The sequence below is a fragment of the Monomorium pharaonis genome, chromosome 3 (genome assembly GCF_013373865.1).
Source record: "Monomorium pharaonis isolate MP-MQ-018 chromosome 3, ASM1337386v2, whole genome shotgun sequence".
Classification (NCBI taxonomy): domain Eukaryota; kingdom Metazoa; phylum Arthropoda; class Insecta; order Hymenoptera; family Formicidae; genus Monomorium; species Monomorium pharaonis.
Window position 1 is genome coordinate 2,791,511 of NC_050469.1, and position 26,326 is coordinate 2,817,836.

At 28.7% G+C, this 26,326-nt stretch overlaps 1 protein-coding gene across 1 annotated transcript; it reads left to right on the forward strand.

Annotated features, from left to right (window-relative positions):
* Positions 1 to 7,210: 7,210 nt before the first annotated feature.
* LOC105838960 (zinc finger protein 853) lies at positions 7,211 to 24,843 on the forward strand. Its single transcript, XM_012684923.3, has 3 exons — positions 7,211 to 7,541; positions 10,861 to 11,247; positions 14,481 to 24,843. Exons 1-3 carry the CDS (start codon positions 7,401 to 7,403, stop codon positions 16,098 to 16,100), a joined length of 2,148 nt encoding a protein of 715 aa, XP_012540377.1. The 5' UTR covers positions 7,211 to 7,400; the 3' UTR covers positions 16,101 to 24,843.
* Positions 24,844 to 26,326: the final 1,483 nt, after the last annotated feature.

The following is a 26,326-nucleotide window of genomic DNA, read 5'->3' on the forward strand; positions in this document are numbered from 1 at the left end:
TTAAAAGGCTATAATAACATATTACTGTGATAAATAATGACTATTGATAAAAACATTGACAAAGTAATCTAAATATATAATGTAAATGATTCAATTTTTTAATATCCAAAGAAGAATATAAATGAAATATAATTAGACATAAATTTTTAAAAGGCACCATTTATAGAAAATTGAAAATAAAGGCACATATATCTATCAAAGGATGCAAGTAAGGACAGATTATAGCCATTCTTATATTTTGTAAGAGTTGCAATGTGTTTAATAGGAGAGTCAGTACAGGATGTTTATTATCAGAAAAAACCGAGAAAATCTGGAATTTTCATAAATTTTTTCGTTTTTGAAAAATATGGATTTTATGGCTTTTTATGAGATTTCATTAGTATTTATTTCTTAAATATGTCCTTTAAGAAAATTTTTGGAATGTTACATTCAAATTTTTATTCTATCCCTTTTTGACAAAATTATTGATTTTTTTTTTTTTATAATGCATATATTGATAACCGATTTGTAATAAATATACATCTATTTTATAATTACAAAAAATAATTATAAAAATAAATATTAACTCCTTAGTGCATACTAATAATTATTTAATTTTTATATAAATTTTATCTATAATAAAAACTATGTATATGTCGTAGCCCGATTATTTTTTTACATCTGGGCACTTTTTAAAGTGGGTTTATATTCTAAAATCAGTGATTAAATATGAAATAAATATGAAATATAAATATTTTACAAACTGACTAGGAATTTCAGTTATTTTATAAAATATTAATAACCAACTCAATTGTCAAATGCGACAATTTGTATATTGTTGAATGTAAGAAAATGAAAAATGACAAATAGGAAAATTAAATTGACGCTATTTGTTTCCACATAGGTGCCATAGAGATAGGCATTATAATACATTTTTATGCTGGGATATAAAGGGAGAGGCGTTATTTGTTTGACATGGTTTTTCGATTCTCCATGTAAGACGAGATTTTTCGAATTTCCTCGCGAAACGACTAAAATGAACCAGTTATAATCTTTAACGATATCATTACATTTGACAATTTGGCGTTAGTTAGAGTTTTAATAAAATGATAAAATTTCTAACCAACTTGTAAAATGTTTCATGATTTTGAAATATAGCCACACTATTATAAAACAACTAAACGCTTTATAAAAATATAATTTTTTTATCTAGTTATGGCATATAATTTGTAATATTTTTATCATCCTAAATTAGCGTTTTGTTTATATTACTTTATGAATTCGGTATTTTCGGTAAATTTGTGTATAGATTATTATATGCCATAGTCCGTATATTTCTTTTTAGTACTTTCTTAAATTTAATATTTAAACAATAATTCTTATTGTAAGTACTATAGAATAAAAATAAACAATTTTTATTTTCGTTGGAACTAGTCTTTTGACAAAACCAGTCAATATAATTTATTTAATTAAATGGAGATCACGTTGTGATCTAAAAATTTAAGTCCTTTTCAAGTCAAGTGACAAAAAAATGGGTGTTACAACATAATGAAAAAAAATCTTTGCAGAAACAAAACAAATCCGTGAATCTGTGTCAACAGATTATGGGTTTGAGCACTGAATAAAGCAATAAAGAATAAAACATTGAACAACAGTATTTAATAGTTATAGGCTGACAAACTTACAAATTTCTGGAGTCAATAAGATGTGTTACATCTAAATGTCAAAAATTAAAGCTTTTGAGTAATCGATACTCATCAAAGATTAAAAATATTTCTCACGACTGACATTACATTAAAACATAATCGTTTGACAAGAGTAAAATGGCAATACTAATGAAAACAGACTATTATATTGATTCTATGATGTTATTGTAAATAGCATTTAAATTATCTGTGTCCTTTTGTAGATTGATAATATTACCATTTCTTTTAATGAAAACTATTTCAGCAATTTCTCTTTTTCTTTTGTTCGTTTTTTTCTGATATAAGCTATGCGATTTTGTCCGTTTAAAATCATGATTATAACCTATAATGTTTACTTATAACTGTCTGGAATGGTTACTGTCATGTTTTTTAACGTTGTTACAGTGTTCCTTTATTCGAGTCCCTATGTGCCATTTAGTTTGTCCAATGTAAGAGGAATTATAATTCGCATAATCTAAGTGTTCTATACAACACCAATTTTAATGATGTCCTTCCCTTTGTTTTTAAAACATTTAGTTTTGGGAGATTGTAAAGAGAGTGTTTAAATGTTGGTTAACAACTTTAATAAAAGCTAATGTACTATTTTTTAATATCTAATTCTTTATTGCTTATAGAAGTTAAAATATTAGTTTTTTATTTTAATATATTTGAACGGATGTTCACATATTTATTAATGACTATCACAAGGAAACAATTGTTATTTAAGATATTCTTGATTATCTTTTGTTTACATCATGAAATCTAGCGTCAGAATGTAAAATTACATTGTCAGTGAAATTAACTTATAATGTAAAATGTAACGTCATTCGTGAGATGTACTTTTAATCTGTGACGAGTATCGATTATTAAAAAATTTTAATTTTTGACATTTTGATATAACACATCATCTTGCTGACTCTAAAAACTCGTACGTTTGTGAGCTTGTGACTATTAAGGCTGCGTTCCGATATTCACTGCCAGTACTAAAAATCTATAGTTTACATCACATATACCGTAAATTTTCAGTACTGACACTATATTGGAACACAGCCTAAATATTATAATTCAATAATATTTTTTCTTTCAATGCTCGAACCCGTAATCTGTTAGCACAAACTCGCGGACTTGCTTTGTTTCTACAAAGACATTTTTTTATTATGCTGTAACGCCAAACTGATTAATTTTTTAAAAATAACCTGGAATTTTAGGTCTATATATTGTAATCTGAATTTAATTAAATAAATATATTAACCAATTTCATCGACAAAAAAGAACTTATTTATTTTTAATATTTAAAACTTAAGTGACTTTTCTTTATGATTGTATAACTAAAAACCATTAAAAAATATGTGTAATATAATAAAATACTATAATAATATAATTTAATAAAAATATATTTGCTGCATCGAAAAATTTTCTAATCTTGAAATCTTGAAAAAATTCTTGAAAAATTTGAGAATTTATAGGGAATTCTTTTACAATTTTAGTAAACATCCTGTTAAAAGATGTAAATATTTTTACAATTAATGAAAAAAGTTTTTCAAGAACAAAAATTGCTGCTTTGTGTCTGGAGTGCTATGTTGTAAATCTAAATTATATAAAAAATTTTTTTGAAAGCCATTTTATTTAAAAAATGCAATATTTTAAATAATGTAAAGTATTTTTATTTTGGTTGAAATAAATACATAGTTTAATATATAACAATTAACTTTATTAGAAGAATCAATAATGATAATTAGAGTCAGATTCATATTATTAATCCTTACATTACAAACTTTATACATATTATTAATGTGTCATGAAAATTTTTTATAATATAAAAAATTGAATTATAAAACAAATATTAATTTTGAAATGGCCTTAAAATTAATTTATATATGTGTATATTGTATAGATTATACCAAATGCAAGAAATTTTGTCTTAAAGTATTTGTTATATATATTTAGCAGTTAGACTTGTGTTTTAATACTTAAATCGCACATACTATACATATGATAGGTATAATATTATATATTATAAGAATAAGAATTATTAAAATGTTTGATAATGAAAGGTAATAAAAAATAAAATGCAAAATATCAATATCCAATTAACAATAAATATATACATTCTAAGTACATTCACATATATTCTCATGTGACTTGCGAGTTTTAAAATAAAAATCGATAAGAATAGAAGGGCAATACATTGTTCTAAATTGGAGTTTGATTGTATATTTAAGATTGTTCATATACATAGTGAGGTATTGCAGATTTAGCTCTTACAGAAATTATTACTTAAGTGTCAATACACATTTTCCTGAAATATGAGATAAACCGAATATATATGCTAGAAAATTTCTCAAAGTTTTGAAGTTTTAGTATAGTTCATATCATCGTTCGATTTTTCAGAAGTATAAGTTTTTCTTTTAGTAATTGCTGCCAAATAAATCAAAAACTAGATAATAAAAACATCAATTACAAACTTTTTAATGATCACAAACAGTACGTATATAATCCCGACAGTTTATCATTAATATTTAATTTTAGAAATCAAAATATGAAATTTCAGATCTTGTGGTCGGTGTTATATATACGTATGTATGCATTTAATGTACCTGATCTGCAGATATTCGACACGATTTTTTTCTTCCAAAAATCTTAAATCTTATTCCTTGATTTATTAATTTGTATTATTCTGCCACTTTGATAAATTTACATATAAAACTAATCTGAACTCTAAATGAATCTAAATGACAGAACTCAAATCATATTAGCGTCTAAAAAATATTTTAATGTAAAAAAAGAATATTAAAAACTTAAAAATAATTCATTTTTATATGTATATTATTTAGTCATATACTTTGTATATGAATGACACGATAGTTTAGAAAATTCATGTCTGTTGACTAAAGAGTGCATGAACCTTGATGAACCTGATATATAGCAATTCTTATCATAATTTTGCAAAACACTTTTACAAGAATAGTTTGGTTTCAATCGTTTTATATAGCAGTTTAGCTTCGATCTCGCATATTAATTATGTGTTACAAGTGTGCATTACAAGTATTTATACTTTAAGACCATTGCACGTACAATTCCGTAATCATAAAATTTTGACCAATCATATTGCTCAAATTTACCATAACCAACCGAATTAATCGTATTGCTCAATTTCTTACGGTAATGATTACAGAAATGTACGTGCAATGGCCTTTATGGATATAGCATGGAACAGAATCAAATAATTGTAAACATATTACGGAAAAGACCCAGACAATTGTACACATTATCTACGGACCTTTGTAGACATTGGTTACGTAATTCGAAGTGCACGTTTTATGCACGTTGAGATGCTGGTGGACGGAAACACTTGAAACCATGGAGGAAGGATCCTTCCACCATGCTTGAAACGACGGGATGATCGCTCTCCCGAGAGTGATCATCGCGTCGTTTTAGGCGTTTTCATCCATCAGCGTCTACGTGCACAAAATGTGCACATTGAACTATATAGTCAAATATCTATGAATCCCGTAGGTAATGTGCATGATTTTTTGAGTCTCTTCTATGCTATGTCCACGTTTATTTGGTTCTGTTTCATGCTATACTCATAAATTTTACAATTACATGCATTCATATTTTAAATCTGTTTTATGCAAATGTGCATAATCGTGTTCTATAAATGTGCAATATCACATATGATATAAATTCAAATAATTAATTTGATAAAAAATTCACTCACCGATTGCTGTCGCTGCTCCTGCTACTAATGCTGCTACTGCTGCATTCCTTTTCCGGTTTTGTATCTCTGTATGATTGCGCGACATCACGTAGTCACTAGTAAAATTTTATTATTGGCACGATCGACATTCTACCGAACGGATTGCGTACCCTCCTCGAGCGAATACGCGCACACGAAAATTGCCCGGAACGAAAATCAACATGGCACGAAAGTGGCGTGACGTCACGTAACTTGGAAACGCAGACCGAGGAAAGCTGAGAAAACCGTTTGAATGAAAATTACGCACCGAGATACAACGAACGGAGATAAATTCGTTTCGAGAATTTTGTATTTTGTATGCTCGCATGACGACTAGTAGCACTTCACTTAATTGGCACTCGTGATATTCTACCGAACGTATCCTCTTCGAGCAAACACTTGGCTCGAACACACACGCGAACACTTTACTCGAAACCGAAGGCAAACGCACGATGCCGCGCTTTACATGAATACGACCTCTGTTACGTACGATCTCACATTGCTCGCGGGTCGTCTGATAGCGCGACGGCATTCTAAACACAACACCGTACCTGCGCACAATGAATTCTGAATACGCGAGACACGCATGGAGTCAACAGTACGTCTGACCGGGCTGAAGTGGCGTACGTGACTGCTGCGTGGAGCAACGGAGCAACATGGCGGCAGCGGCGCGCAGACGCGACTCAACATGTCGGTCGCCTAGCAACGCCGAGTGGCGCCGACTAGCGCCGAGTACCGCCGAGTCCGCCTGCCAACAGTCACGTACGCCACTCCAGCGCCGGTCAGACGTTCTGTTGACTCTGTGCGTGTCTCGCGTGTTCAGAATTTGTATTGTGCGATGTTGTGCAGGTATGGTGTTGTGTTTAGAGTGCCGTCGCGCTAACAGACGACCCGCGAACCATGTGAGATCGTACGTAACAGAGGTCGTATTCATCTGCAAATCGCGGCATCATGCGTTTGCCTTCAGTTTCGAGTGAAGTGTGCTCGAAGGGGATAATATACGTTTGGTAGAATATATCGCGAGTGCCAATTAAGTGAAGTGCTACTAGACGTCGTGGAAGCACACAAAATACAAAATTCTCGAAACGAATTTGTCTCCGTTCGTTGTATCTCGTAATTTTCATTCAAACGGTTTTCTCACCGCTTTCGCCGCTTTCCGGCCTGCGTTTCCACGAAGTTACGTGACGTCACGCCACTTTCGTGCCGTGTTGATTTTCGTTCCGAGCAAAGTTTTCGTGTGCGCGTATTCGCACGAGGAGGATACGCAATCCGTTCGGTAGAATGTGGATCGTGCCAATAATGAAACTTTACTAGTGACTATATACGTGATGTCGTCGCGCAATCATACAGAGATACAAAACTGGAAAAGGAATGTAGCAGGAGCAGCGACAGCAATCGGTGAGTGAATTTTTATCAAATCAATTATTTGAATTTATATCATATGTGATATTACACATTTATAGAACACGATTATGCATATTTGCATAAAAAAGATTTAAAATATGAATGCATATAATTGTAAAATTTACGGGTATAGCATGAAACAGAACCAAATAAACGTGAACATAGCATAGAAGAGACCCAAAAAGTCATGCACATTACCTACGGGATTCATAGATATTTGATTATATAGTTCAATGTGCACATTTTGTGCACATAGACGCTGATGGATGAAAACGCCTAAAACGACGCGATGACCGCTCTCTGGGTTCCTCTCTGCTCTCAGGTTCCTCTCTGCTGCTCTTTGCCCAGATATATTCATATGTATAATGCTAATATTGCCAATGACGGAGGCAGCGCAGCGGCAGCAGCAGCGAAAACGGTAGTGACCAATGGCGATAGTGATAGCGATGGCGGCGGCGATGGTGGCGGCGGTGATTTTGTGCAAGTGTTTACCGCTTTTGTGCCGTGTGTCACGTAATTAAGAGGGCTTTCTTTTTCTCTTTCTACGATTCTTTACAAATCTGTTATAATCTGTTTACCGCGGGAAAAAAACGATGTCGGGATATCGTAAGGTAAACTATTACGAATTGTGTCGACTGTGTACTAGTAGTGAAGGTAACAAAATGAATATTTTCCGCGAAGAAGGACGCAGGCGACAATTACAAACGAAAATACAGACGTATCTACCGATACAAGTGAGTATTTAATATTCAATTCAATACGAAATATTTTCGAGTCTTTTACTTAATAATGCGGTTGCTCAACACACTTAACCCTATTATTAACTCGACATGTCATGAGCTACAAGAATGTAAAGAATGTCCAAATAATCTACCTACAAAGAGTATCTGAGATTTATATTAATATTTCTTTAAAACTCCAATAACATGTATTCTGACCTATGTGGGAATCACTTTCACATAAAAACCTGCAACAATGAAATAATAGAGTGTAAAAATTTAGATGAGTTTTAAATAGGTGTATCAATTATAATATTTGTCGTATGAAAAGGCAATATTAACTCTGTGTGGCTTGAAATATCCAAAAACATTTACACATATGAGATAAATATGGACATTAGAAAGAAAGAAAGCAAAGAATTTAAATGTAAAAGATACAAGCAGTACATTTATTGTTAGTTATTGTTAAGAAGAGAAGTTAGCTAAGCTGGAATAAAAGTTATGATATATTTAAATAAAAATAAAATAATGACAAGAAAAGTTTCACGGTGTATATACCTATAATAATATATGAACGTCGGAGAAGAACAAATATTTTAAATGATATAAAAAATATTTATTGTGTATATTTAAAAAGAATGCTGCGTAAGTTTTAATCTGCTTTAAACAGTTTGTTAAATTTAAATGACAGGTTTCAACCTTGAAGACAAATTACAATTTGAATAGTCTTCTGATATTGATTACAATTTACGAGGGCAAATTTGTTGCTTTTATTTTTTCCCAGCCAAAATAACAAACATGCAGTGGGGTCAAGGTATGGGAGAGTTATTCTATGTATCTTTTGTTATTATTCCACATAGTCACCAGTTCAAGCATTTGTTTTATCCCACCACTGGTTTAAAGGTACTACTGTTGTAGAATTGGACTAATTGATCGTGGAACCACCAAACAGTGGTTTTCACTTTATCGTCTCAAATAAATCTCTGTCCTGCCAAGAACTTCTTTAGTGGATCGAATACATGGTAATGACTGGGGCAAAGTCTAGACTATATGGTGCATGTTCCAGAATCTCCCATCCGAATGACTGAAGTCTATTAGCCAAGTTTTGCAGCAATGTTTTCAAGCTTGTGTGTGATGAGACAGGTTTTTGAACTGCTATGGTGACTATGTAGCAAAATAACGAAAAATATACTCCCATACCTTAACCTCCCTCCCTTGCATGTTGTTATTTTGGCTAGGAAAAATAGGGGCAATGACTTTTTGATTTGCCTTTATAATACAAACTTATAAATTTCAATGAGGAAGTTGATAAATTGAATGTTGACAGATGAAAGGGAGAGAGAGAGAGAGAGAGAGAGAGAGAGAGAGAGAGAGAGAGAGAGAGAGAGAGAGAAATTTACTGCCTGTTGGCATTTGAAAAAATGAAATGTTTTCAATATTTTTATAAATATTATAATATTTATTAAAAACTTATCAAAACTTGCACTCACCTAATATCTTTTAATTGTGAGATTACATTATTAACCTTTAGATTGCCAGCAAAGCTACTAGTGATATGGGACTTGACAAAAACTTTGCATAGGAGTATATAGGTATACTTTTTTGTAACTTTTCTATAGTGTTATCTGATCTCCATTTTTTGGCAGTCTAAAGGTTAACAAGATTCTGTATGTATTTCTTTTATAAATTTGAAAATTCTTTATCAGAATTAAAGTATATGTTAATATCAATCAGTCTGTAAATTGGATTTTATACCGAGAACAAAAAAAATTTTTTTGCTCTACTTATTGACTTTTCATTTGTATATAACTTAAATTTTTGTAGTGCGAGTAGATTTTTTATCAGATAGTAGATATTTCATCTGTGTATTTGAACATGGGCACAAAACATCGACGATATAATTTTTCCTCACTTATATTGCTTTTCTTTGTAAAATAATAAATTTCTAATAAGTGCATATCTTTCCCATTGTTGTTATGAATAAACGAAAAACAGTATGACGTCACATGGACATTTGTCTGCTAATGGCACGTTGTAGATCTGTTTGGCAGTAAATTTTATTAATGGGGAATATAAACATAAATTGAAAATCTTTCTTGTGTAAGGTGTAACATAGATGATATAGAATCTTAACTGAAAAAATAAAGCTATAATGTTGACTAGAATTTTTTTTACAAAGTTCAAAATTTTATTTATGTCAGATCTTTACACAAAGAAAGTTTTATTATATCTACATAAGATCATTCACATATGCTTTGTTAGAAGAACTAGTGCATATCATAATTATACAAGACTCTTTAAGCTTTTAAATAACATGTTAGGTTTCTCTCATAATATAATTTTAAATTAAAGCTATCTTTATTGTTAAAAAATCTCTTAAAGAAGAATCTCTCTCTTCTGAAATTGTCAGTTTTACTGACATTTTAAAAACATTTTTTTAATTGGCTTAATAAAAATTTTTTTGTAAAATTTAAGTGCACACAAAAATAAAACCCTTAAAGGTTAATTAAATGTCAAAAACAAAGAATTAAAAGTTCTGTACATAGAACTACTTAAAAACTTAAATAATTGTGTAATACAAAACTTTTACAATACATATGTACAAAAAATGGGATATGCACGGACAAAGGATGGCATGTAAGAACAATATCATGCAACTGAAACTAACTTTAAAGTCCAGAAAGAATAATGTTCTCTTTTAAAAAGCTAATTCCTTATTATAAAATATCTTTGAATTGGCTTAATATTCAGAATTAAAAATACTTTTACAAAATCAAAGTTTGCACAAAAATGAAAAAGATAAAGGGCGATTTTATTTCAATAACAAAATCAAATTTTTTTATTATTGACATAAAATTACCTTTGCTCTCTTTATTTATTTTGATTTGTAAAAATATTTGAGATTATTCTATAAAGCATATATAAATTCAAAGATATTTTCTAAATGATATAAAGCATATATAAATTCAAAGATATTTTCTAATAAAAGATATGATTGTCTTTAACATTCCCTTAAAATAAAAACCTCTTAAATTTTAATTTATATTAACTGCGATTAGACTTGTAAAACTGTAAAATATTATGATAAAATAATATTATGCTGGAAAAAATATTAATTATGCATTGTCCTGAAAAATCAGGTTTTATTGGTGTCCCTTAAAATTTAAAATAGTGAAAAGAGTTTGTTTTAATAGGTTTTTACAAATTTTACGATTATACACAAAACTTAAAACTCTTTGTTCTTACAATTTATTTCTATAGAGCCTTTTGAGTTTATTAATTTTATTTTCTTAAATTATAATTATATATGTATATATCTATATTCTTTTTGAAGGTTATGGAAGAGGACTCATTACCAAAAATTGTATGCCACGAATGCGTCAAAAAGTTAGAAAATTTTATAGAATTCCGAGAAACCGTTGTCAATGCTGAGGGTATGTTGGAGTCTTACTTCACTTCGCTTCGTTTTTCCGAGGAATTTTTGAAAGAAGGAAAAGTTTATGTAAAGAATACAGAAAAGGAAAGATCGTCCACACCAGAAGATGAGGTTCTGAAGTCAATGGATAAAGTACCAACATCAGTGGGAATCCAAATAATGAATAATCAACAAACAACAGATCAAATACAGCAACCTGTTGTAGTTAGCAACATAAATACTTCTAATATACAAATCATCAGTGGCGTTCAAGCAAGAGTACAACAATACAAATGTGCTATGCAGGTATGTAATGAATGAATAGTATGATTCATAAATAATTACGATAAAAATATACATTAATACTAAAATATTCTGTAATTTCATAATTATTTAATGAATAAAAAATTGTTCAAAAATGTTATAAAAATTATGTTTTAAAAAATAATATTTATGGTCCGTTTTTTTTTTAATTACCAAATAGAAACATTTAGTATCTTAAGTATTACCTTAAGATACTAATATGTTTCTGTTTATTGATTCACGACATCTTAAGACTGTATTGTAAAATAATAGAATTGTAAAAATTTACGAATATACAAATGAATTGGACACTAGATTTGATCTCAATGAAATATGAGAAACATTATTAATCTGTATAATTTGTCATAATTAGAGTCTGAAGAATGTTGATGAGAATGTTTGTGCACAATTTCATGTTGCGCGCAGAAAGCTGCACCTTGATGAAGAATATTACAAAAAATATTTAATTTTATATAAATATTGCATTTAATAATTAAAATTTATAGTACTATCTTTAAATCCAAAGAAAAATATAACAATAAACTTATTCAATAAAAAATGCAAAGATTATCCAAATAATTATTTATATTTCATTAATTTTTTTATATTTAAGTTATAAAAATGTAATTAATTTTTATATTTACAGAACTTTTTTGACGCTGTGCGTTTAACATAAAATAAGTAACTATTTTCAGATGTAACATTTATCTTACATATTAAAGGAGGTAGTATAAAAAGTGGCGATTTTTGCTTTCGAAGTGGCAAGTGAAAAATTCATGATTTTAAATAGTTTTAGTCCGCTAAATTCAAAAATAACGATTTTAAAGATATAATACCCAGGGGAAAACTTAAATTGAAGAGAGAAGTGTAAATCCATAATTTTGCAAACAGTGACTTTTTGAGGATTTCGACATATGTTTTCGTAATTGTTTTACAAAAAATAGTTGAAAATGTATTTTCGTCATATTTGATTTACTAAATTGAACGGTATTAATTGCATTCAACCTCGATCAAATGCAGAAAAATAAAACCTCTAAAATGGTTTTTGTTAACCTGCTTAAAAAGTGTTTCAACTTTCGAAATCGTTCCAACTTATTACCGAACTTAAATAAATAACTTATTCTACCATTTTTTGACTCTTGAATCTGAAGAACAAGAACATAATATTTGGAAGAACATTATAACTAGGAAAAATTCGAAAAATTAATAATGAAACATAGACTAAAAATACTATATAAGTAATGTTTTTCAAGTATTCACACGTATAATTTCTTGTATAGTTTTCACTTTTTTACTAATTTAAAAACATAATTAATGATGAAATATTCTTATTAATATCTTTGGTTATTTACTTAAGTTTGGTAATAAATTGGAACGATTTTAAAAGTTGCAACGCTTTAAATTGGTTTACAAAAGTTTATTTCAGAAGTTTTAATTTTCTACATTTTGTTGAGATTGAATGCAATTAAAATTAGTACTATTCAATTTAACAACACGAATACAACTAGAATACGTAAATTTTTCACCCTTTTTTGTGAAATTTTTTAATTATGAAAACATACCTTTTTTAATTAATTGAAAACATACATCAACAAGTTACTATTTGTAAGATTGTGGATTTATATTTCTCCTTTCAATTTACACTTCTTTGGGCTTTATATCTTTAAAAATATTATTTTCGGATTCAACAAATCAAAAACTATAAAAATATCATGAATCTTTCACTTGCTATTTTGGAGGAAAAAATCAGCGCTTTTATACTATCTCTTTTATTTATAAAATATATATGTGATTAAAATTAAAAAAACTATGACTATTTTGTTTGATTATTATCAATTACCAATTAATCAATTACCAATTAATAATAAAACTCTCATGAGTGAGAATAAAAGAATTTATTAAATAATAAAATTATTACCGGAAAACAAACTTTGAATACAAATACAAACTTTCACCCAAAAATTTAATATCTTTGTTTTTGCTTATTAAGTCAATTGGCATAATTATCTTAACAACAGAATCAAAACTAAGAAAAATATGTTTATAATTTTAACAATTTTAAGAAATTTTATATTTTATAAAAAACAATTATTTACTATATATTTGATAAAAATTAGCATTTTATTTTTAATTTAGATATATTGCAATGTCAATCATTATCTCATTACCATCCCTCTGTGTGTGTGTGTGTGTGTGTGTGTGTGTGTGTGTGTGCGTGCGTGCGTGCGTGCGTGCGTGCGTGCGTGCGTGCGTGCGTGCGTGCGTGCGTGCGTGCGTGCGTGCGTGCGTGCGTGCGTGCGTGCGTGCGTGCGTGCGTGCGTGCGTGCGTGCGTGCGTGCGTGCGTGCGTGTAAAAAATATCTAATAAAACTTTTATTTAATTTTATTAATTCTCCAACTGTAACTATGGGTCTGAGACATCAAAGTCAAAACTGTATTTGCTCATAATTTTGAAACTGACAAACCTATATATTTATTTCTTCAAAAAAAAAAGGGAATTTGTCATTGCAAAGTTGTTATCAGACTATCAGACTGAGTGTTGAATGGGCAAAATTTACATGGATGTATGAGATCTTATAAGAGCCGTAAGTATTATTTATGAAAAACATTATTTGTAGTCAGAACAATATTTCTTTAAAAGATTTTGATAAATTACTTTTTTTATTCCCAAAAATAGAATTTTGGTTCTATAGAAACAGTTCAAATAAACACACTTATTAATTTTTTGAATATGTATTTTATATATTTGTAATAAAATTTTGTTAATTATATTTATGTCTTTATGTTATTTTCTATTTTAATTCTAATTTATTAACTTTTTTTATTTAAGTTATCTATTTTGATCCTGAATAATTCAATTTTCTTACAAATATTGATTGATTTTTTTTTTAACATTGAATCTTGTAAAAAACCTTTAAAAGCATTTTTTTTTTGTATAAAAAAATATATTTAAAAAATTCTTTTTTTCTTACATTCGGAGTTTATTAAAAATAAAATATTTAATAAATAATTTTGTACAAAAAACTACGATATTATCAACTATAATGTTAACATATTTTTTGTTGCTGAATTTTTTCAGATTTTTTTCTTTACTTTAAAATAAAGAAAATGACGACCAATACGACAAACCCATAGTTACAGTCCAAAGGCAGTAAAAACAGCAATAGTCGGAAAGTTAATGTATTAAAGATTATTTATTTGTTTAAGAAATAATAAGGCTTTTTTTCTTTGATATAGATGCAACCAGGAGGTATGGCAGCAGCTGTAGTCGAAGCTACAGCAGAAACTCATTACAGTTATCAACAACAAACTTCTCAAGTATCATCGCAACAATCAAATGAAGCGCAAAATCAAATCAGTGATCAGCAAAATCAATCTTCTACAATTCAGCAACAAGCTCAGAATCCGATACAGAATCATAGTCAAATAAATCAACAAGTACAATCCCAAAGAGCAATTTCTCAACAGTTGAATCAATCGGCACAATTATCTCAACAAAATCAAAGCCAGGTCAGTCAACAAGTACAGGGACAATCGCAGATGTCACAACAGCTCCAACAATTACAAAGGCAACAGCGTGAATTTGAAAAGCAGCACAGACAACTTCAACTTGAAAAACAGCAGGTACAAATTATAACACAACAAGAATTTTCAGTGAAACAAGAGACACCAGTTGTACATCAAAATAATAATATAGTTCTAAAAACTGAAACGGACATGGATTCGAATCAACAAATCATGCAAAAAATACAATCCGAAGCTCAAAAAGACGAATCTCCTAACTCAAATGTACAAACCTATTCTACGGTACAGGAAACGCCAGAAGTATTTCTCAATTTAGGCTTCAAAGAAGGTCCATTGATGGCGATTCGAGATGAAAAAGATTTTAAAGAACTTACAAAAACTTCATCTGACGACGGAATGTCTCGTAATTCAATTGAACAAATCAGAGAATTTTTGAGACTCAGATCAGGAGCGGAACCAGCTTCTTTAATCACTGTAAATCCTCAAGGTCTGTCGCAAGCTGCAAGGAATGCTGTTTGTCGTGATTGTGGTAAAACCTTTCCTTCATTTAACCAAATGAGCAATCACAATTGTAACGTCGAGACACTTATAAATGAACCATCGGATGTCGGAAATAAGGATGATCCTTTACAAACTACTGTTAATTCTTTTAATTGTGACATTTGTAGTAAGCCATTTAAACGGAAAGAGCATCTCTTTCAACATCGGAAATTGCACACTGGTGAGCGACCGTACGTGTGCACGACATGTACGAAAGCGTTCAGTCGTAAGGAACACTTGGTCAGACATTCGGTATCTCATACCGGACAGAAGATGCATGATTGTGAAATGTGTGGTAAAAGTTTTTCACGTAAAGATAATCTACATAAACATCGAAAAACACATGGTGTATCTGGTCCTTATATTTGCGAGACTTGCGGGAAGTCATTTGTCGTGAAACATTATTACGTGATGCACATGACTACTCATGCGGTAGCTGTCGTAGACGGCATAAATTGCCCAGATCCATTGCCATATAAATGCGATATATGCCATAAAGCATTTTCGGTAAAACAGTATCTCACTACGCATAGACTTAGACACAGATCAAAAAATAATAACAATTCTGCACAAAACAGTTTAAACGGACATCAACAACAATCGAACGTCGCAAATAATGTAAATGTAAATGTAGTGACAAATAACGTTAGCAATACTGGAAATTTAAATAATAATGGGCAATCCAACAATGAGTCAACGGTCGAAATGCAAAGCGTTATCGAACGAAACGAACAAGCTAATGGATCATTTGCGAACAGTCAGTATCATAATAATATTCAAGAATTTCAATGAGATAAGGGAAAGCGTGTCTATTATGTTCTCTTGCCGAATGGTAACAATCATAAGATCGTGGTTGTATAAGCAAGAGAAACTTTATGACGCGCTAAAATATTTTCTTATGGTTTTGTTCTTGAATGAACGTGGTTTTTGTACTTTAATACTACAGAATCAAAATAATTATTCTGACAAATTACATATTTTGATGTACACATCCGACAAAAAGTAAATCTGTTAAATATTTTAAAAATTCGTCGGGCATGACATTGTAAATATTGCTAACAGAATATTTAACTGTGGTGTTGCATGGTGTTTTAAATGAATGCTTATTTGTATTCGAATATATGTATTCGAGAAATATGTTAATATTTGTATATAATGTCGTGTATACAGATATATTAACCTCTTAAAGACCGATAGCAAAGATTTTTGCCTTTTTTTTAATTTAGAACTTTGTCTAATGGACTGGAAAAAGATCAGAAAATTTTACTGTCCTCAAGTTTAGTCGCGTTCCAAATAACAAACAAAGGTTTTTCTAAATTTTAAGGCTCCCTGAACACGATCCCATAATCGATTTTTTACATCCTAAACGAAATACGGTAATTTAAAGAATAAACTTTTTTTCAATTTTTCATGAATCTTTGGCACGAACATATAAACATTTTAAGGCTCGAAAATTTTTCACATGAAATTTGTAATCAACATTCTCGAAAACTTCTACGTATGAATTTTTAATGGAATCCAATACATTTTCGTTTTTGGTCCTTTGGGTCCGTTTCGTGAATTTAGCTCGATCTTTAAGGGGTTAAGGGAGCACCTATATACAGGTTGTTTACTGGAAGTTGCTGAAACTAATTATCTCTTACTTTGTGTGAATATTGGAAAAACTAAATTACGTTTAATAGAAGATATTCGACGATTTTATTTTAATATACTATTCTGTATAATAAAACATTTTTACTTAATTTTTATTTTATAAAAGATAACAAAACTTAGTGTAATGATATGTGTTTTCGAAGTATGCACCTTTACTAGTTGAACAAAACTCAATTCTTTAAAAAACCTATATAAAACTTTCTGTAAACAATCTTTTATTATATCATTAACTATTTTTAATGCTTGTCTTTTATTTTTGGAGTAAGAGCAAAGGCACAGACTTTTGCATAACATAAGAAAATTAATTAATTAGAATCGCCTATTTCTTTCTGTTAAGAGTAGAATAAAGACATTTAATTAATTCATTCTTTTATGCAAAAGTCTGTGCTCATTTATCCAGAGCATAAACAGTCAGTCAGAATCAGAATCAGTTTCTCTGTCAGTTGTCTTTAATTTATCTCAATAAAAATAAGTCGCACAGGTTTAGATCTGAAGAGTAAGAAGATTATTTTATTTTTCCCCGGAAAAAATTTAGAATATTCCAAACTAATTATTCGATTTCTGTAAACTTTATTGATTGCTTCGAAAACTTTCATCAAGATAAAACGTATTTTGCAAAAAAATTTTTTAAAATTCTATGCAGCAAAGATTTAGGGATTAAGCTGCTTTTCTAATGGAAGAATTTAGATTTTCTTTAAAACATTGCTCCATCCTTTGTTTGTTATTTTCTCACTACCTTGTACAAAGGTAAATCATACCTGAATAGTATCATGAATTGTACCGCAAGGAATATTACAAAAAATTTTCGATTATTCTGTAAAAAATGTATGCGGAATTAATTAACTAAAAATTAATAGAAATTATTTCAAGAAAACGGAATAGTGTACATTAGTGTAAACAAAATTTTTTAACCTTTTTAGAGTATTTTTGTTTGCAATGCTGTACATATTTGGTACAAAATGTTTTATACAGTATACACTTTTCTTCTAGAAAAAAGTCCTTTATAAGATAAACTTTTTCTTCTACTGAGATATCACTCATTTTTAAACACATGTTACTGTTTCGACAAAGTTAAAATAAAACCATCAAATGTTTTCTATTGAATTATTAAATTTTAATTCTTCCGATACTCGTGTGCATTACAGAATGAAAGCTAATTAGTTTCAGCAACTTTCCAAATACCTAGCGGATCAAAATTACGGTTTAAATTTGCAAATTTTTTGTATAAAAACGGAAAGAAAATCGAAAAGGGGATAAAAATGTCATGTTTATTTTAATGTAAAATATATTACTAAAAAATTATATAAAATAGTGTTACTATTAAAATTTTCCAGAATGTTCTAAAGAACGTTTATAATGACCACTGCTGTTTTCATAGGATCTTAAACTTGCAAAAACTATGAAAAATTTTAAAAATAATTTATATCCAAATTCAAAAGTTAAAAATTTAAAAAATTTCAGTTTTTATTAAATTTATAAATATACTAAAATTTACACTTATTTTACTCTTAATTTTGTATTAAAAAATTTTAACATTATAATTTGTATTTTGTACTTAAAATTATTTTTAACTTTTTAATGTATATTGTCCATTTTTCTTTGTAACAAAGTATGAATGCCAGGAGACTGAAAGTTATATATACATACACACAATATAAATTGTAACAAATAGGTTTAAAATCTTAAAAAAATAACATTAAAAGTAGCTGTAAAATTCGTTAATTACTAAAAAAACGTTACCGTTACAGTTATTAAAAAAGAAAAATAATGCTATTATCACTCTTTTATTACCACTCTAAAAAAAGTAAATATAATGATAATGTGTTATTTCCCACTGATGAAATTGCTAAATTAATCGGTAAAATTGTTTTCAAGGTATAGTGTTCGCGCTTTTTGAAAGCATAATTTAAATAGCGACGCCATTTTATATAATTTTTTAATAAATTTTAAAATGTTAAATAAAAAAAGCATGATCTCAATGGAATAAATACGACTTACGTATCTTTGTTTTTTCAGAAAAAGAAAAATTACGCAAAGTTATGTCTCAGCTAAGTGCAAATGCTCCCGTAATACTTGTATGCAACATTCTATATACGAATATCATATGTAAATATAGCACCAAAATCATAGAAAATAATTTTTCCAAAATAATGGAAAATTTTGCAAAATACAATATGTGTCCATATTATCAAAGTCATTATCAAAATCACAAATTGATTTTAATCTGTAAAACTTGCTAATACAACGACATAATTGCACTCTGACTAGTTTACAATGAACTGAAGTAAATTAAGAAGGTATTCTCGCTTTTGATATCATTTTTGTATTTGTTTTTAGGAAATTTTTTAAAGAAAAAATATAAAAGCTGTAAATTTACAGGTTTTGTAACAGACCTGGTGGAAACTCGAGCAAATTGGAAAAAGTTAAAAATTTAAATTGGTTAGGAAAAGGTTAGGGAAAGATGTAAAAAAGTCTGGAGTTTTTGTTCACCATTTCCTTATGCTCTCATTCTAAAGAGTATTTACACTAGCGATTATGAATGCCTTCACGCAGTTTTCCATGTGCATATGCATTTTATATAGGGTATATTACGTGCACTATATGCGCATATTGAAAGCAGCATGAGGACAAGTGAAAGCATTTACAATTGCTAGCGTACATGCAAATTTTTAAATGTTATCTCTACCATTTTTTTGTTCATATACATTCAAAACTTGCACACTTTACAAGTCATTCTTTACATATTAGTTTCATGGTATATAAAAAAAATTAAACAAAATGATTAAGAAAAAATAATCATTCACTATTTGTATTATGTTTTGACCGCGAGAAGATAAAGAAATCAAGATGTTCTATTGTAACAATTTTTATGTACATTTCTTTTTTATAACAGAAAATTTTTTACTATTATCTAGAAAATATGGAAAAGTCAGAAAACTTTAAAATTCATTTTTTATGTTTATTTTTTATCGCGCACGCATACACACAAATTAATGATTATCATGATAAATCTAAAACTGTCTGTATATATTCCAACCTGATCTACTGGTACCTGAGAATGTTATGTATTACTTTTATAATGTCTCTAATGAAATTTTTAAGATCATTTTGAAACATAATCGTAATATCAAAATATAATAAATAAGAATTAAAAATTGGCAAGTTAAATTATTTAAAATTTGCATGTTAAATATGACACATCGTATAGTAAAAATGTATACAAAATTAATATAAGGATTGTATTTAATATCTTTATTACGGTACGATATGCCATATGTAAGCGCACATGTTTCGGATAGTTTATTTGCTTAATTAACACCCCTCTTATTTAAAAATTACATTTCGACACCTTTGGTATTAAGATTTTCGTATCGAAAAAATCTTAGGAGTCTGCTATTAACGGATTAACCCTTTTATTACCAGTGGGAAGTATACTTTCCACTTATTTTTATATTATAAAACTTGTTTCGAGATACTAATAATGATGTTCGACTTTCAGTACAGAAATATTTAGTTTGCATGTTTTCAAAATTTTTTGCACTTAATAGTCGCTTGGTGATTGTTTATAACAATTTAAGTGAAAAACAATTTTTTTAGAAAAAAATCAATTTCTCCTAAAATTTTATATTGAATTTGACCATTTTTGAGTATAAAGTGTTTGGGGGTCGCTGATTACTAATTTGAGGTCAAAACTGAGAAATTAAAAATGGCGAATCCAACACGGTGGATGGAAATATTAAAAACTGAAAATTTTTAGTTTGGAACAGTATAGCGATTTCTATCCATATTTTATACAAAATTTACAATATAAATAGTCTTTTGTAATATTTCGCTTAGATGTATCGTTTTTGAGATAGAAATTCGTGAATATCGAAGGTTGCTAAAAGTATTATATCATATGTAAAAAGCTATCATGTATCTACCATTTTGAATTTTGATATTATCTTTATCATTTAATCTTAGACTTGTAATAAAACCTAAAAAAAGGATTTACTGCAAAAGTATTTAGACTTTCACTAATTTACTAGCTAATGACGGTTATATTAGATCCATATTTAATTTACAAAATCTGAATTCAGATTCGGAATCAGCGATCCAAGAAACGTAGATATGCAAACTTTCAAGAAAATCTACTAAAAAAAACCTAAATCGACAATCAAAGGGTTAAGCCTGGAATACTTTGTGTGACACACACACACCATTTTCTCACATTCAAAATGTAAGTTATTAGAAATATCGAAAAAATGTTGGATTTAAATCCAAAAGCGAGAATATCCGCTTAAAGTTTCTATTTATTGATGTATTATGTAACAAAACACAGAGAGATCTTGAGTGATAAAACTTTACATAAAATGAAATCAAAATGTTCCAGAATTTGAAAGAAGTTTATCCAAGATTTTATTCCTTCTGTAAATTTTTTGAAAACACTTTGTTTGTTTGATTCAAGTGCATTTTCTAGTAATATTTGATATAGAATATATATATTTTGCTTTGAAAAGAGAAAGGAAAAAATAACTAATTTAAAATATTATGTATCAATATTTCATAATAATTTGAAAATAATATCTGAAACATAGAAAAAGAAATTTTAATAATATCTAATTAATTAACAGTGTTAAATTTGTTATATTTAATCAATTTAATATGGATCATTAATTTTATTGCATTAACATAATTTCATACAACACTGCAAAACAGAATTGTAATTTTGATATCTAACAATGTAGGGTTAGCATAGCTTTGTTATTCTGATTCGTTATTCTGAAGCAACGCACAACTCTGTACTCGTACACATCTCATTCCTGGTAGTCTAATTTGTGCAAACTTGTGTATCGCCTGCCGAGATAACGAAGCCATGCTGATCTTATGTTGCTTAACAAAAAATACTCGTCATGTCTTTCTCTATTATCTCTTGAAATTTTGGTACAGGCTCTTGAACACCTTGTATATTCGAAAACCATGATCATATTGTTAAGATCATGAGATTGTTCAATTTCTGACAAAAAATATTTTATTAGTAATATGAAAATTTTTTAATTTAAAGAGCAGAAATTTAAATTTTAAGATTTAAATGACATTAATCAACTCATAGCACATCAAATTTCCAATTTTTAATGTTTTATATGTAAATTATGTACATACACACACACACGCACGCGCGCGCGCGCACACACAACACATAGGGTGATTCAAAATAATCTTTTGTCTTTAAAATGTTCTATTCTTGACTTAATTCTAAGACGATTTTTCCTTTTCTAAAATTTTGTTTAAAGTTCAGTTTTTGAATTATTAGAAAAAATAGTTGTATTATATAATCAGGTACAAAAGGTAGGTAAGGGCAATTAATCAGATACAGGCACTTACGCGGAGCGCTTGATGTAATTATTCAATAATTAGCATAGTTTTTGAGATGGAAAGATTGTCAAAATTAAATATAAGATCAGAAATATAACATTTTAAAAACAAAAGGCTTTTTTATTGGTACACATTTTCTCTCTCTCTCTCTCTCTCGCTCTCTCGCTCGCTCGCTCGTTTACTTACTTGCTATTACTTATAATGATGACCTAGCTTATTGCTGTTCTCTGTTATTTTTTAAACTGATGAATTTCGCGATGAATTACCACATCGAGTGTCAAACAAGATTTTTTTAAAATAAATTTCTTAAAGATTATACGTAATTTAATTGACATTCCATAAATTTAAATTAATAATAAACTAATTTAACCTATAAATTTTAAACTAATCGAACGGTTATTTAAATTTGGGTTATTAAAGCTTGTAAAAATGGATTATTTGGTTTTGAAGCAGAAATCAATGCTTTTACCCTATCCCTATAATTAATGATTGTTTCATTAAAGCTTAACTTAGTTATTATTTGCGTAATTTACTACTCTCCAATCTTTGCAATATTTAGCTCTGAATGGATGGCATAACTTGTGAATTTAGTGCTGAATGCAAGAAAATAGTTGTACAGTTGTTGAAGATTGATCTTAGTTTCTGTTTGATAAAATATATCCAAGGCAACAGCTATTGAAGGAAACTGCTGTACAGTAGGATAACAAAGGATATTAAAGGAGTAAATAAGAACTAAGAAAGTCTAGTCCAATACTAGAGAAAAATAATAGGATCAACAATACTTTTTCCTATACCCAAATGAAACAATCCTAACAACTGCAAGAGCACTTGCAGCAATTCTTGATAGAGTCACAATTTTAGATTCCAGTCTTCTCTTTTTCAAGTCTTCTCTTGGTTGTATTAATGTCATATTTATTTTAAAAAATGTTTAAAGCTTCTTTCACGAAATTGTTGCTTCTGTTTCTAATTTTGTCAAATACAGCTTCTCTAGTAAATACAATATAATAAAATTCTAGATCTTGTCTGAGGGTCATACTGTTACTAATAGTGAACTCTAAACCATTTAGGAATGACCTAGTAATATTCTCTAACAAGTCTGGATTTTTTCGTAATTCTTGTTTCTTTATTATAAATTTTCTCCTTAATTCTTGCAATATGTCTCTGGGATTAAATTCTTCATATTTTACTGTTTCGTTTACACCTTTACAAAATATTAAGTCTGATTCAATACTTCTCAAATTCAACACTGAAAAGATGTCAGTAGCCTCTTCATCGTCTATATTATACTCGGGGTGCGATCCAGTTGACGTTACAAACGCTTTAAAGATTTTTTGATTAGCCAATTCATAAAATTCTTTATTCTGATTGGTCAATCAAATGCTTCGAAGCATATAATGTGCACCATAAGAAGGGTGAATATTCCAGCCCATAATACAGTAAGCTTCTACTGTATTATGCATTGCCACAGTCTCGAAGATTTGCACCGTGGCATTGAATGAAATTGTGGCATTGCGAAGTAACCTCATTCTATCGACAGAGAGAGAGAGGCGTACGCGGCGTGAGCATAACGCGCGGAAGTGGGAAAATATTTATCACGGAGATTTTCCCTTTAGTAAGGCAATGGGGAATTCCCATTAAGGAAGATCACAATAAATTGGAGAATGGCAATGCGGAACTTCTACTGTATTTCTAATTCTGCCTCTCCATTCCCATCTTAAGGCTAACTCAAGGGAGTTTTGGCTTTAAAAATTTTGGGAATAAATGAGTATTTGTAGACAATTTCTTTCAATTTCTCTTCAAAAATTAAAGACTCAATATTATTTGTGCTTTCCTTACGGATAGTTCTTATCCAACCAATATCAGAACAAGTGCTCTTTGAATTATTACTCAATTTGGTTAATTTAGAGATTAATTGTCTAATAATCTCTTTGATTTTTTTCCTTGTTCCTAGCAAATATGTGAATCAAATTTAGATCTTGAGCGTTCACTTACTGAGCAAAGTTACTGACAACTATTGTTGACACAATTGGACTATAGTGGAATTATCTATGAGATCTACCTAGTGAGAAACAGTACATCGAATCGACATCAATTCGACATCGAAATCATCATTTCGATGTCGATTCGACGTCGAATTGATGTCGAATTCATTATCGTTTCTCGCTGGGTAATGATCATAATCTGCTAGGATTACACTAGTTGAAGTTTGGGGTTGACTTTTTCAAACAAATATCTCTATTTTTACAAGAACAGATTTTAGTCACAAAACTCGTATAAAAACACGGAGAAGAACACAAATTACTGTATTTATGAGTCAAAAACTGGATTCGAGAAAATTATATTATAATATGCCCGTCAATAATGTGCTACGTAAGTCTTAACAAACTTTAATCACACAGATTGTACACTTGATCTATTCATTTGATTAAAACAAGTTTACTAATTAATTTATCGGTTAATCAATTATTATCAATTACTTTAAACACTAATTATTTGGTGATTAATAATCATTACTAAAAGAAAAAAATTACTATCACAACACGCGCTTACTGAACAAGTAGTCGACGAATTTTATTCATAAATCCCTTAACTAATGACTATGGATTGTCGATAAATTATTCCACTACTAAAAACCGCTCAAAAAAACATTATTATCACATAATACGCATTTACCCGACAATATAAATACTAATTTTGGTTATGGTCATATAGTTTGGTGCATGAATTTGCTAGATCGTAATGACATTTTAAAAAATTGTATTAAGTTGAATGGTATTACGATCTAGAATTCGTACACTTAAAAACTTCAAACTTTTCAAAATTTTGGAAAAGGAAAAAATATCTCAGAATTAATTCAGAAATATAACATTTTAAGGATAAAAAGTTGTTTTGAATCACTTTGCACACACACACACACACACACACACACACACACACACACACACACACACACACACACACACACACACACGTGTATATATAATATTACATGTAAAAGTTATCTTGATTAGAACATATTCTATAAACAAGTAAAGCATGTCTATTATATTACAATAATTGTAACAATTTTTAATTATTAAAAAAAAAGATCTGGAAATATATAATTTTTACATATACTTAGGGTACACAACAAAAAATTAGACCAAAGAAATTTGATATATGTATTTATATATATGTATAAAAAAATTAGTATATACTACGATTTAAAAGTATTTATTTTATCTTTTTTAATTAAATAATATATTACTTGAAATTTTTTAATTAATGATTTTTTTAAGAAGAATAAATGTTACTTTTCCTGTCTAATCTCTTCTAGATATTGGGCATAATAATTGATTTCTAAAAATATTCTACATATGTACAGAATATCTCTGACTTTTCCATACATACATTAAGGATATATTTTATTAGCTGAAACAAGAACGAATATTCTTTAGAAGTCCAAAATGCTTTATTAAAAAATTAAGAAAAATGTGAAATTATATTTGCATCAAAAATATTTTGTCTTAACAAGAAGATGGCTAGGATTGGCCCTTTTCTATTCTTTTACTAATTTGTGGTAAAATACTTTGATAACGCTGAAGTATTCACGAGAAAAAATGATTTAAATTTTTCGTGTTTGTTATTCATCTATTTGTTAAAACAGTTTTCAGCGAACGGTTGAGAGCATTGAACGTCTGATTGCTATAGTGTAAATTACGTTCGAGTCTTGCAAGGTTTTTATTTTCTTTAAAAAATTTTTTTAAATTCCTATTATTGATATTTTCATAGATTGCGCAATAATTTATAATACCAATTATATATTTTTAAAATAAAAATTATTTTTTAGCATATTTGTTTACTATTTGCTATTTAATATTTTTTATATTTGTAATTCTGTATATTTCTGTTTTATATTTTTAATATAAAAATTCTTTTCTAATATATCTGTTTGCTATTAATATTTAAAAAATTATATGAAAAGAAAAGAAAAAAATTAATAAAAATAATTTGATATATTACACATTTAA

Coding starts and splice junctions, on each gene's coding strand:
- LOC105838960 (XM_012684923.3), top strand. CDS start 7,401: ATGTCGGGATATCGTAAGGTAAACTATTACGAATTGTGTCGACTGTGT. Junction 7,542..10,860: donor AGACGTATCTACCGATACAA/GTGAGTATTTAA, acceptor TTCTTTTTGAAG/GTTATGGAAGAGGACTCATT. Junction 11,248..14,480: donor AATACAAATGTGCTATGCAG/GTATGTAATGAA, acceptor TCTTTGATATAG/ATGCAACCAGGAGGTATGGC.